Source organism: Varanus komodoensis, unplaced genomic scaffold, assembly GCF_004798865.1.
Source record: "Varanus komodoensis strain SLA01 unplaced genomic scaffold, ASM479886v1 scaffold6_4, whole genome shotgun sequence".
NCBI lineage: Eukaryota > Metazoa > Chordata > Lepidosauria > Squamata > Varanidae > Varanus > Varanus komodoensis.
The window spans coordinates 1,847,621-1,861,752 of record NW_025336347.1 but is presented as its reverse complement, the minus strand read 5'-3'; the positions used below and the strand labels follow the sequence as shown (position 1 = coordinate 1,861,752).

The window sequence follows — 14,132 nt, the reverse complement described above, 5'->3', positions numbered from 1 at the left end:
CAAAGCAAAGCAAAGCAAAGCAAAGCAAAGCAAAGCAAAGCAAAGCACAAGCCGCACTCACCCGATGAAATTGGCTAGTGATTGCAGCAGGAAGGGGTGATCGTCTCTTCTGTCAGCCATCCTTAAATGCCACTTGGGCACAGGGGGAAGGGGAGGGCTGGCAGTTGCAGTCACCTGGCAGCCATTTTGACAAAGCATCAAGGGACTTTTGCTGCTCTTCCCAAGAGTCTTGCTGGTTGTCAGGTCTCACCCATGATGAGTTGTATTTTTTTGGTGTAAAAGACCTAACAGGCCAATTTATTTATTTATTTATTTATTTTTGTCATTGTTTTAATGTATTTTGTATTCAATGTTGTAAGCCGCCCCGAGGCCTTGGCAAGGGGCGGCATAGAAATGTTTTAATAAATAAATAAATAAATAAATAAATATTTATTTAAAACATTTCTATGCTGCCCCCATTGCAACAAAGCCTTGGGGTGGCTTACAACATCCCTAAAATAAGCATAAAAATACAATCAATAATTTAAAAACTGGTACCATCTCGACTATATATATTAAAATCTATAAATACAATAATAATAAATTAACAGTTAAAATAAGTTTTAAATAAAAAGGTCTTCGCCTGGCGCCAAAAAGCAAATAATGACAGTGCCAGGTGGCCCTCTCAGGGGAGCGCATTCCATAGGTGGGGCGCCACCGCAGAAAAGGTCCTCCTCCGGGTACTCACCCTCCTGATGTCTTTCACAGAGGGTTCCCGGAGAAGGGCATCTGCTGCTGATCATAGGGGATGGGTGGGCATATATAGACGCAGACGTTCCTTTAGATAACCAGGTCCCAAACCATTAAGGGCTTTATAGGTCATAACCAACACCTTGAATTGGGCCCAGACTTCAACAGGGAGCCAGTGAAACTGACGGATGAAGTTGCCAATGAAGGTGGATGGCTTTGACAGCTTTGTGGCCTTCTGTATTCATTTATTATTACATTTATATTCCACCCTTTTCCCACTTGCAAGTAACTCAAGCTGGTTTACATGGTTCTCCTTCTCTCCATTTGATCTTTACCTAAACCTTGTGAGATACATTAGGCTAAGATTCAGTCTGATCATCTCCTTAATGAGCAGGCCCAAAGTAACTCAAGGCGCTTCATGGCTGAATGGGGAGCAGATCCCAGGCCAGCACTCAATCTTCACCACCACACTGGCTTTCATATGCTCAAACATTAATTTTCGCTGATCGTGTTGTTTAGCCCATCGGATTTTCTATGTGGAATCCGCCTCCCAGACGAAGCAAGGGGCTAACCCTGTTTTGGTCTAGTGAAGCTTGAACATGAATGGGCAGTCCTGGTGACGTTTCAGAAGGGAAAGGTGGGCTGACCAGGACGTCTACCAGTTAGCGATTTCAGTGTTTTGCATTTGTCCTTGGACTTGCTCTTCCCTGGGAAACAGCTGGTGTCCAGAATCAAATGAATTTTGGAAGGGCTTCTCCCCTCACATAGCAAATGACGATTAACTGCAATTTCTGATAAGCAGCCAGTGGTTCTGTCTGACATGGGTGAAGACCAAAGCAATGATGGCAGGTTTTTAGGATTTAGGCTGCAGTAACTCGGAACCATACAGGGCTTATTGCAGGCTGGCAGAACTCAAACATCCACAAGCTTCATAAATGTTTAAATATTTTGTACAATTCACGCATCATGCTGTTGGCTATTGAACTTACCTAGAGGTTATCTACACCTAATTCCCGGCATGTTAACTTATCCTTCATCAAAGAGGTTCGTGAAAGTTTGGGGGGCAAAGCTGGTAATACTTTAATTGACCAATTAGTATTCACATAATGAAAATCATTTGAAAGATGGCTTCATTGACTTTCACTTAGGCACTGATGGAGATAGAAAGTAACAGATGTGCATTGGGAAGGCTAATTGTATTACAGCTCAAGCTAATTCTTGTGTGTCTGTGTGTGTGTGTTGAACAGTTTATCAATTTATAACTCCAAATAACTGTTCTTTTCCCTGTAGATACCCCAAATCAGTTATGCTTCGACTGCACCAGAATTAAGTGACGACAGACGCTATGATTTCTTCTCACGGGTGGTTCCTCCAGACTCCTTCCAAGCACAGGCAATGGTGGACATTGTGAGAGCTTTGGGATGGAATTATGTCTCCACGTTGGCTTCTGAAGGAAGTTACGGAGAAAAAGGGATGGAATCTTTTATACAGATCTCTAGAGATTCCGGTAAGTGAAGGATAATGTTGCACCCATTCTAGGTATCCCTTTTTAAAACTCTACTTGTTTTGTTTTTAATATTATTTCAGACTTGGATAATTCCTTTTTCATGTCTCCCTAATACTTCTTTTCTTAGAGGTTTTCATAACCAAAGCTCTCATGGGTCTGACGACTAAATGGCATCAATGCTCTGTTGGAGACAGATATACCAGTGAACTTCTCCCAGTTTTTGGTGCCCCGCTGTTAAAATCCTATGCTATGGTGAAATGGTACAAACCAAACTTTTAACGTGTTGAGTCCTTATCTCTTCACAGTCAGGAGTGCTTCTGAAGCTAGCAATTTCTTAGATATAAACTTTCTGTCAGATCATTCTTCTGTGCCTTTCAAGTAGTTTCACAGTTTTGAAAAATTGGATGAGGCTCAGTTTGAAAGATCAAACTTTACTACTTCTGAAGTGGCATCAAACCCATTTTAATACAATGTACTTGGAATATGTATCAATGTCCAGTCATTTGATATTTGCTATTCAAGGGCTTCCTACATGTATTTGAGGATACGGTCTTATTATCCTAGCATTTGAAATAAATCAGGGTGTTGTGCTTCTTGAGGGACTTTTCCATATTGTTGAATCTGCTGAAGAGCTATTGGCATCTCTTTTGTTGGAAGCCAGCATGTTGTAGAAAACTCACTGACACGTTCTAGAATTCCTTCTTGTGAATCATTGTTGTCTTGCATGTATTGTACATAGTGATGTACTAGGAGTAGATTGGTCTGTAAGCCAGATCATTTCTATGTAGGTTTATCTGCCATTTCTGAGTTTCTTGCTTCCAAGGAAGCCCAGGGTTCTCTGGGAAAAAATGCAGTGTGATCACCTTTGGCACAGAAGTGTAAAATGTGAATCACTGTACCAGAATATACTCCAGTTGATCTGAAAACAGACATCTTCCCAGAATTATAAGCTTTCCAGAAGAGAGGAAAAGAAAACCTAGTTTAATTAAATAATTATCTGGTTTTAAGAAGAAAGTGTAGAATGAGAGAAATGCTCCAAAGTAAGAGAATGTCTCTATGGTTGTTCAGTTTACAGCCTTAATACATCGAGAAGACAAAAGCAGCTGGTTAAAATCTCCAAATTATGCTTTTTCATTGTGTTTTAGGTATATGATAGATAGCTCTGTGTCCTAATTATAGAGATATAAAATAATATTTTATATAAAAACCCTAATCCTAAACAAAAATAAGGTGGAAAACAGTCAATCTGCACCTTGAATAAATCTCTCAGATTTTGCTATATTGCCTGAAAACGGTTACAGCAATCAATATGAAAAGAACTGCAGAAGCTTATAGGAAAAAATATGGTTCGAAGGTACTGATTTTTGCATACAAAGAAGTCGGACAAGCATTTGGAAATAGTATTCTGACACTCCTTGTTCAGTTTCCTGATATTTTTTTCTTCTTTGTGTTGGCAATAAACAAACAATTGTTCCTCTGTTAGCCAAATTTCAGTCATTTGGGTGTGGAGGGTGATTTTAATAAGTAACATGTTTTTGTTCTTTGGTTTCATTTTCAATATCTTTCATAGCTCTTGAGTGAACGCCATCTGACTTGAAGGACTTGTTAAAATATAGCTTCTTGACTAACACCCCCCTACGCAAAGAGAGAAAGAGAGAGGCAGACTTGTTCATCCCTTGTTAACCCAGGCCTTCCAATGTGATACGGGAAAGGGGGACGAGAGGGTTAAGGTGGGCAGCACCCCTACAGTGAGGGCAGTACAAACAATGGGCAGCATCCAACACTGACATGCCGTGCACTCAAACAGAACTAGCAAAACCCTACTGAGTCTTGCTGCTGGGCATTCCCCTTGCCCAAGGACTTGTGCCGGTGCGAGGCACAGTGCTCTTCCACTAATGCAACCTTCATTGGCTTCTTCTCTTTTGTACGCTTCAGAACCAGTTTCTGCTAACTCAGTGGCATTTATACTAGTGGGATGGTACAGTAACATCATAACTCAAGTGCTGCATTTCTCTGGATTGATTTAGTTCTGTGCCTTCCTTCACTCAGTTCAGTTTCAGAGCAGTTTATAATATTACAATATCAAGAAGCAATCGACTCATCATCAACACAACTGATAAGTAAAGCTAAATGTTGCCATGGAGTACCTAAAATACTTTAGGCCACGATCCTGTGCTGGCTTAGATTGGAATGGGCCCAACAGAACTCAATGAGAGTTATTTCTTGGTAGAGTTGCACAGGGAGTCCCTGTCACTAAGGCCCCAACCCAAAACTCCCAAAAAAAGGGGGGGGCAGCTTTGCATTTGGAATTAAATCCTAACATATGATTTTTCTTATTTTGAATTTCCTGCCGTTATTAAGCTAAATTGATTTAGGATAGACACCTCTTGAGTAATCATGCAACAATTCAGCAAGCATCACATCCTCTAACTGTCTTTGAGTTGTCTATGCTTCAGTACTCCAACAATGATGGTTGTGGCTTCTAAAATGTACGAAATTTTGAGCAACATCTCCTGTGATATGCCTGATGGTTTTGAGATGGGTGTGTGAAGGCAGAGGTGGGCTGGATGAGGGCAAGTCAGCAGAAGCACTGTTAATAAGTGGGTCACAGGTGCGGGAATTACCAGCTCTGAATAGTGTACTACTTTTCTAAGGGAAGAACTTCACAGTTTGGAGGTGCTCCAGGATCTGTTGCTATTACTGGAGGCCCAGCTAACATCAATAGCCAGGAGTGCCCACTGCCAACCGGGAGTGCCCACTGCTGGGATACCCAACTGCATCTCGATGGCCTGGCCTCTGTGATTCAGGCATCAGTAGCCCCAGGGCTTGGTTGTGGCAATGTGCTCTGTGTGGGGCTGACCTGAAGCCTGGTTTGGAAGCTGCAGCAGAGTTACTGACCATGCCTATTCCCATTATACTCCCAGTTGCAGCCCACACCAGCCCAACTGTCCTTCCCCCTTTGATAAGAAAGAAAAAAATGAGGGTTCTGCAGGCTGTAGAGCACCCAAACAGCCAAATCAGCTTGTTTGTCACTGTGGAGTGCCAAGATGGCTAAATTTAACTTCGGGACAAGAGAAATGTAACCACTGTAGAGCTATGGAATGGTTGCCTGTCAAATTTGGGCAACAAACCAGTAGTTTTACTCCCTTTTTAGTTCTGGAGCAGTGCCTGTGATGGAAAACCCCTAAACTCCAGAGCCCCAGAATTTGGTCATTTTCACCTGAGATAATGGAATATCCCCTAAAACAAAGCCTGGATATGATGCATATCACTTTTATAACTTCACCGAACTTACAAAGCTTCTTCTCAGTTACTGAAGTTATAAATATACTGAGTCATTATTGTATATAGTTGGAACATTTCTCCCACAAATATGTTTGTTTGACTTCTGGTGACCAAAATAGACATTACCGCAGATCTGTATCTTGAAGCTTTTTTTTTTTTTTTTACATTGACCCTAGCAAGTGCAAGTGGGGCTTGTAAGATCCTGAATGTCCACCCCCTGACCTACTTTAGAAATAAACAGTGGGAGACAGGGGACTTAAAGCTGCTAGGTACACATTTCATGTAATGCCTACCTTGTTGTTACAATGCATCAGGGAAGTAGAAATATTCATCATGGGAGGTCCCACTAATGTGTGCCATGGAGTTTGTTTGTCTGTTTTTCCCAAGACAGGTAGGAAGTAGGTTTGGAGTTTTGATATTTAATGTTATTTTGACCTAGCATTGGGTGATTCCAGACTAGTATCAGGTCCGCGAAAAATGGTTTGCTTTCCTTTTTTCAACATATTAGGACAGCCTAGCCCAACCTGGTGCCCTCTGAACTTCAATCCCCATCAGCCCTGGCCAATATGGGCAATGGCCAGGTATGCCAGGAGTCCAAAACTTTGGTGTGGGGGTAGGCTTTGGCTGGGGAAAGGCATTGGTTAGGCTATGTCTAGGGTAGAGGATCCATTACTTGAGTGCCACAAAATGGCGTAGCTGGTGGGATTTATGCCATCTTTGGAAAGGACCTGGAATGACTTTGGCCTGGAAAAAGGTTGTTCTGGCCTACACTCCCGCTTGCTTCTCCAGAACTAAAATGCCACTTGTACTCTGAATGAATGGACAAGAAGCAGAACTAAGGCAAAGCACAGGGGCCATATGCCTTCCACACGGCATGCTGGAGTCATGCTGCTACGTCCCATACGGTCCCAAATGTCCATTCTTACTTACCAGTGTGTACTGGTTGTACCTAATGGAGCAAAAGGAACTACCCCTCTAACACAACATGTTCTAAACTTTAAAGCTAACTTGACTAAACAAAAGTACAACGGCGGTTGCAACTCTTAAAACTCGCTCATGAATTTCAACTAGATTTATCCTTCCGTGAGATTTTAAAATGGGATTTCAATCTAAAATAGGCCATGGGTAGAATTTGCCATGAAGTTTGTGTTTGTTACCAGATTACTTAGCTGCTTCAATAGCAGTCGAGGCAGCAACAGCCATGTCTTTGCAGATTGCCTGCATTATCCCGACGTCAGAGAGCATCTGCCTGATCACTAATGCCCTAAACTGTCATGGAGTAATTAAAAGTATCATTTTCTTCAACATAATCCATGAGCGGATGGCACGGGTGGTGACGCTCTGAAAATGAGCTCCTTAGGAGGAAGATTCAGATGCTGATATTCCAGAAGACAATGTCGTATTCGCATGCATTTTCACCATTTGTCTGGAGGGATATTTCTGTGGCATTAGTCTAAACCTAAAAACACAGTTTAGGATTTAATGTCACAGGAACTGACAAAAAACAAGTTCGGATAATGAAACATGAACACTCATCCATTTGCAAAGTAGATGTTTTGGCATATTCTCCACAAATGGTGGCCTTTAAAATGATGTGATTGTGACGGATGTGTACCATAATGGCTGCTGTATAGGAACTGCCAAATGCTCTGTGGACCCAACAAGAGATTCAATAGACATATATATAGAAAGTGTGCATACCTCAATTTTCAATATCCTATTCCGTATACAATAGTGTGGGCTCCTTTGGCAGCACCACAATCCCAAGGAAGTGTGGGCCTTGCCATGTTTTCTCTCTGCATCATTATATTTATCTTAAGGGATTGTCAGTGACACACTAACTTATCATGGCAGGCTTTGTGGATGGCTCTTAAAAACCGGAAACACTTCCCAAGCTTTTAATGAAGGGCAGAGAAAGTCCTCCATTATTGCTGTATCTCCATCTTCAGTGTGTATAATGGCACACTGTTAAGCTTTTTGAAAAAGATCGTTATATCATACCAACCAGAAATCTTAGCAACCCTTTGCAAACCCAGTCTAAAATATCCAAAAGCACTTTGAAATGCCAACCGGTGAGTAACAATCCATCTATAAACCACTTAGTAATGTTACGGTGCTATAGAGTTAAGAGCTTGGATTGGATGGTCTTTGGAAATAGATTTCAAGGCAAATCTTTCTAAGCATTACCACGCCAAAACAGCAGAAGGTAAAAGTATTTAAAACATTTTTAAAAGATGCTGATTTAAAATGACATGTTAAAAATCACATATTAAATGCCTCCTTAAAAAGGAAGGTCATTACCACTTAGTCAGAGGGTGAGCTGAGCTGGGCCATTCCAGCAGCCTAGTTGAAAGAGCTGTTATTTTCCCCATTTCCCCATCTTCCCTCCCCATTGCTTATCTTTTGGGCATTGAGTAAAAGCCTGCAAAGAGGGATAGTGTAATTAATACGTCAGCTGCTCTGTACATGCAAGCCACCCTGGGAATATTTCCGGCTGAGGAGCAGCATCAACTTACTCCAAAATAAAGAAGGAAAAATGAAGGTCTCAGAGCATGGTGGAGGCTCCACAGCTGTGAAAAAGCCCTCTTCCTAGTCCAGACCAAGCATATATATGGTGATTGATGGGCATGCAAGAGGGTCTTCAGAGATGATCTCTGTAGGGAGGCAGGCACATTTGAGAGACGGCAGTCCTTCACATAGCCCAGTCCCCAAACACTGAAGGGTTTCCAGGTCCTTATCAGCACTTTGCACTGCTGAAACTCCTGTAACCGAAATGAATCCGAAGCCAGTTACAGGAGTTTCAGCAAGTGGGTGCCATGCTCCCCATGCATTAGCAACTGGGCCAATGGAAAATTTGGGGCCTGCTGGATCTTCAAAATGCTCTTCAGTGTAGAATCCACTGATTCAGTAATTGAGATGCGATGTAATAAGGCCAGAACTGCATTCTTTGGAAATAAGCATTATTGGCACACTATCCGGCAGTGGGCCAAACCACTTGTAGACACAGCCAAGATTCGGGTATCCAATATTAAGGCTAGGCTCAGAAGAAGAAGAAGAGAAAACCCAGCCACCCCCAAGCATTATAGGCCTGCATTTTCAAGTCAAGTAATTCCCCCTCCCTTACACAGTGCACTATTAAGCTGCTCATGCAAACTGATGCAAGTTATTCCTGTAGCTGGGAATCCTAGACATCAGTTTACAAACTCACTTCAGACCTTGATGTCAAGTCATGCTTTTGATCCAATTCTAGTTGGTAACAATCAAAGGTTAATGTGCAGGCAAAGGTTGGTAGCAGCAAACCAGGGAATGGTGCTGGGGGATATGCCGAAGACGGTAGTAGGAAGAATCAGAGCTGACATTGTTCACCTCTGCTTTGTAGACCAGGAACTGTGCCATTGGGTTGTGTGCATTCATCTCTTCACCCCTCCTCATTGCAGTTGGGTTTGGAACTACACTCATGCTCTGGTGGGCTTCTCACGGGTAGCTGGTTGGTTGCTGGACAAGTTAGTCTTACCCTGCACTGCTCTTGCATTTGTAAGATGGTCTTTCCTGGTGCCACTTCCGCTTCTCATAAAACACATCTTTTCTCTTTGAAAAAATCTGCTAACATTTGGACCAAATTATTTCAATCAGGGCGATTTCCAGAAAGGTAGCATTGGTTTGAAAAGCTGGTTTACTTGGCCGTAGAACTCACTGGGTAGCATTGAACTAGTCAATGACTGACAGGATTGTTGTGAGGATAAATTGTAATGCAGGGAAGCCTTGTAAGCTCTCTTGAGTTCCTTGCAAGAGGAAGACAGATGGGATATCAATACAATGCAATTAAAAGATGTGCTGGAGTTTTCTGTGGGGACTCAACCTTTTCCTCAGATGAGGATCTCACTGGTTCCCACTCTGACTGGCTCATGGCACTTTGTATGGACAAAGTGTCTGTCTTGTAGGAATCACAGCTGCAACCATTGTGCATCCAGAGTTTCTTTGTTTAGTATTAGATTTATATCCTGCCTTTTTCTCACAAAGCACTCAAGGTGGCTTATACAAGTCTCCTCCTGCTGCTCTCCATTGTATCCACCCAACAGCAACCCTGTGAGGTAGCCTGAAGTGAGAGCCTGTGAATGGTCCAAAGTCACCCAGTTGACTTCATGGGCGAGTTCCACTGCATTTCCTGCCTGAATGTAATTGTAATGGAGGGTTTCTTTTCTTCCACTTTTGCTGTCTTCACAGCTCTACAGTAAAGGTGCAGGCAACAATCTGGCATTTTACTGCCTGGCAGAGAGGACCCTTTATAGGTGACATTAATTCTTCCTGACAGTTTGCTTAGAGTTAAGTTTGTTAGCTTTCTGTATAAAGAATAGGACAATAGATGGTTTGTGGGGAATATATTTTTCAGGGAATTTCTGCCAGACAATGAGAATCTGCCTCCTTGAAAAAGGTTCTGCAGAAACCTTGGCATCCTTAAAACCTTTGACAAGCTTTGTCTACTCCTGTAGCAGAGTGAAGGAGGGGAAGAAAAGAGATTGTTCTGAAGATGAAAGGGCCATGCTCCCTTTGTGTGTCCCAAAACCGATGTCCATTTTTCTTAGTCAGCTCAAACAAGAGCAAGATACATAGTCAAGCTGACATTGACACAAAGGCCAACTGATCACAAATGCCCAGAAATGTGTACTTCGAGTTGGGGAGGTCAAGATGATAGCAATCTTTGTGTTTCTGGATTGACTGCTGCAGAATGAAACCCCCAAAGCCATGATCTGGCCATGAGGAGATTGTAAGCTTCAGACTGAGGCCAGAGGAAGGTAATGTAATGCTCTCCAGTTGGTTCAGACTGCAATCCTGGCCATCGTGCTACAAGTGGCTATGTGGAGTTGTGCTCCAAACATCTGGAGGGTTCCAGGTTACCTTCTTGTGTCCTGGGTAGTTTCCCAATATTTTTTTTCAGGGTTGATGCTGCTGCAGAACTGCTGCTGAGTGAAGCGTGGGCCATGTGGGAGACATCCATGCTACAGCTCTTTCAGGAGAGGCCCTTCTTTCTGGCCCACTGTACAGGAGATATGAACAACAGAAAGAGCCTTCTTGTGAGTGGTCTTTGGGCCCCACAACTCCCTGCCAAAGAAGGCTAGACCTGCTTCACCTGTTATCCTTCCCCTGCCAGCAAAGTCATTTTTATTCTGGCAGCCTTTTGGCACCTAAGCCGACGTGCCTCTGCAGTAAGTCTGAACCTGCTGGGAGTTTTTCCTAATTACTGATTTCCTTTTGTTTCCTTTTGCATTGTTTTGTTAGAGGGACTACAAAGTAAGAAGTATTCAAAAGTGGCTTAACATTGCCTTCTTCTGTGCAATTCTCACCAGAGTAAGCTTGAACACCACTGCCATTGTCTGTGAAAGATCCTCTGTCATTGTCACCTGCACCGCTGCTGCCCAAGTCGGCTGCCCTTCAGGAGCTTCCCTGCCCCCATCAGCTTTGGCGAGATCCATTCTCTTCTCCTCATGTGACTGTTGCACCTAAAATGGGTGGATGCACCTAAGTCTTGGCTTGGTCTTGGCTCTGACCCTTCCTTCTGGGATGACCTTGCTAGGAGACCAGCCTAGTGACAGAGTCCGGCCCCCTGGTGGCATTGCTCTTGGCTTCTTTGCCACCTTCCAATTTCTGACCACATTAAGATATACATCCAAGGGAGGGGATGCATTTTCAGATGCTGAGTTTAAATGTTTTAATTGTACGTCTGTTATTTTTATTTGCAACTTACTTCAGCAGTAAATTTAGCAGAGAGGTAGGATAGAAGTAAAATTTTTAAAGGACCAGTCCCGTGATCATAAAGAGCTTCTGAGCAGCCTTAGGAAAAATCAATTCCCAAATGCAAGGTTGGGAATGCAGTGGGGAATTGGAGAATTGACTCATCTCCCCCACACTGGCATGGGAGGAATAACACCGGCTCTTCCCTAAGGTCTGGAAAGTGACTGGGTGCTGGGGAAGGGCATTTGAGTGGATGGGGAGCAAAGTAGGAGGGCTGGGACTGAGCCTTTCCAGCCTTCTTTCCTCCTTCTCCGAAACACTCTGAAACAGCTAGCCCAGCAAAATAGTCCACTTAGTGAAACATGCAGGAGGGGATGATGGGAAGCAAAGATAATCTTCACAGTTCCTCCCACTCTGCATAGGGGCATTCTACGTGTCTGGGTCTGAGAGTTTATGAGTTTCTCAATAGGATCACACCTTAACTTACTGCACTGTTTATTGCTATACTGTGATTTAGCAATATATCCTGCTACTATATGGACCATCTTAATTTTTGAGGAGGGCTCCAAAAAAAAAAAAAAAAGTGCATGCACACAGAGAGAGAGAGAGAGAGAGAGAGAGAGAGAGAGAGAGAGAGGGAGAGAGGTGGGGAGGAGGAGAGTGAGAAAGAGAAGAGAGAAAGGCATTTTAACCGTATAATCAATAGCTTTCAGATGTATTGTTTGAGGAAGGTTTTATTTTTAATATCTTGCACTTAATCGTAAAATTATCCTTGTTGAAATCATTGTTGTAGTTACTAGACATGCACAGTAGCAGAATCACATCTAGCTAGAATCTAGCTACCGGCACTTAATTGGATGTAATTAAGCAATTGTTGTCTCCTTGACTGAATAAGCAGCAATCCTGCAATTTCCAAAACTGAATTAAGAGGGAGGGAGAGATAAGAGATCTGGCTTCCCAGAAGAAGGCTTACTAAATGGCCATGGAAGTGCATTGCATCATTTTGCAGGACTGCAGGAAATCTCTGGAAGTTAAGAATCATTCTCAAATAAAAATACCGAAATTTTCTTTTTCATACAAAATGACTCCAAAGCCAAATGCTTACACACACAGAATGGCTTTAGGGAACAGAACTTTTGGGCCCTAGTACAGTAGTTCTAGGGATCACCTGCAAATATACCAAGGAGTCGAAATACAATAAAACAAGATGAGTCTAACAAAATGATGTAAAATGCACTAGGCATGGGGTGGAGAGGAGTGTCTGGGATTATTCCCATGCTTACGAATCCATCTGTGCACCCCACCTCCAGCAACCACCCTTTCCAAATTGCCCGTACATCTAAATGGGCTTACTAATCGTAATGATTGTAGCATAATGTCAAGTGCAATGACACCCACTGCCAGAGTGCACGGGGCTGTGTGAGCGATCCATTTGTGGTCTGAGAGCCATCTGCTTCCCTGGGCTTGGCTCCCGGGAGCCCGAGTTCCTGGTGAGCATGCCCAGCATCTGTGAGGGGCCCTCCAGGACTCAAGCTCCATGCCCTGGGCAAGCAGTGCCCCTCTTCCATGCCAGCCGCCCTACCGCCAGCTATATCAGACCTGGAAGAAGCTTGGTTGCACCCTGTGCCAGCGGCAGCCATCTTCCCCTGTGCCCTAGGGTAGCGCCAGCTCCCACCAGGGGTGGCACCCCATGCAACTGCTGGCCGCCCCTGGTGCAGCCCTCACCAGCAGCACTGGGCATGGAAGAAGGTTGGTCGCTGGAAGTGCCAGAGGGGGCACCCCACACGAGCGGCACCTCTCTCCCGCCAAGCCCAATGCCGCTGCCACCTGCAGCACCGGATGCCGAAGAAGGTTGGTCACTGGGGCTGCAAGGAATGGCGCCCCACATGACTGCGAGCAGGTTGCTGGTTGCACAGCTTGCTCCATGGGTGTTCAGAGACTCCCTCTCAGCTTGACTCCGCTCGCATGGCAGAACTGGGCTGAGCATGAGATGGGCTGAGCACAGATGCTGGAGGAATGGGCTCCAAAAGGGTTCGTCCAAGAGGGGGAGCTTCCAAACTGCTCATGAGCCACAGAGTTACTATTTGAAAGCATCCCATAGTCACTCTGTGCATGATCCATGGGAATGGTTCATCCTGCTGCATAGCTATGATATCGAAACTCTCATTGGAAGGGCTACGTCAGAATGGGAGCAGCAGCTTTGTGGAAAGGCGGAGTGTGTAAGGCAGTACCCCTAAGCATTGCAAGAGGCACTATATGACAGGAATTACTTCTGCCACAGGCCTGTGGTATTCAACATGGCCTTCTGAATGGCCATAGGAATGCATTCGAGTGATGCCAGCAGCCTCGCACAAACGAGCCAGAATGCAATAGGCTAGTGCCCAGGCATCCTCAAAGGCCCTGCAATGGAGTAGCTCCTTCTGCCACAGCACCATGATTTTCACAGGTTCAATCCAAGGGGCCATAGGAATGCATCAGAATGATGTTAGCGGCCTTGAGGAAAGTGGCAGGAACCTCCAACCTGCATGTACAATGCTAGTATCTCTCAAGCATCTCAGGCAGACTATTGATGCACGCTTCATCGGATTGCTCCCTTCTGCTGTGTGGTGATGAGATTAAGGCTGTCATTCTGAATGACTGTGGCGATACATTGCGGTGATGGTAGAAATACACTGAAATGGTGGCACCAGCTGCTCTAGAAACAGCCGAAGCCTCTAAAATAACGACGTGCCTTGGTTAGTACCCCAAAAGCAGCAGTATTTGATGTCTGCTCCAGGGGAATGTTTCCTCCTGCCAGATGGCCAGGGAATGCCGATGTCCTTCAGAAAGGCCAGAGGAATGCACTGGATTAAGATGAAGAGCCTCACAGAAAGGAGCAGGA

General features: G+C 44.1%; 1 protein-coding gene across 1 annotated transcript in view; it reads left to right on the top strand.

Moving 5' to 3' along the window:
- The window catches only part of GRM7 (glutamate metabotropic receptor 7), a 456,262-nt gene that overhangs the window by 143,866 nt on the left and 298,264 nt on the right, over positions 1–14,132 (top strand). Inside the window, exon 2 of the mRNA XM_044451860.1 lies at positions 2,020–2,236. Coding sequence (XP_044307795.1) covers positions 2,020–2,236 — 217 coding nt within the window. The remainder of the gene's footprint in view (positions 1–2,019; positions 2,237–14,132) is intronic.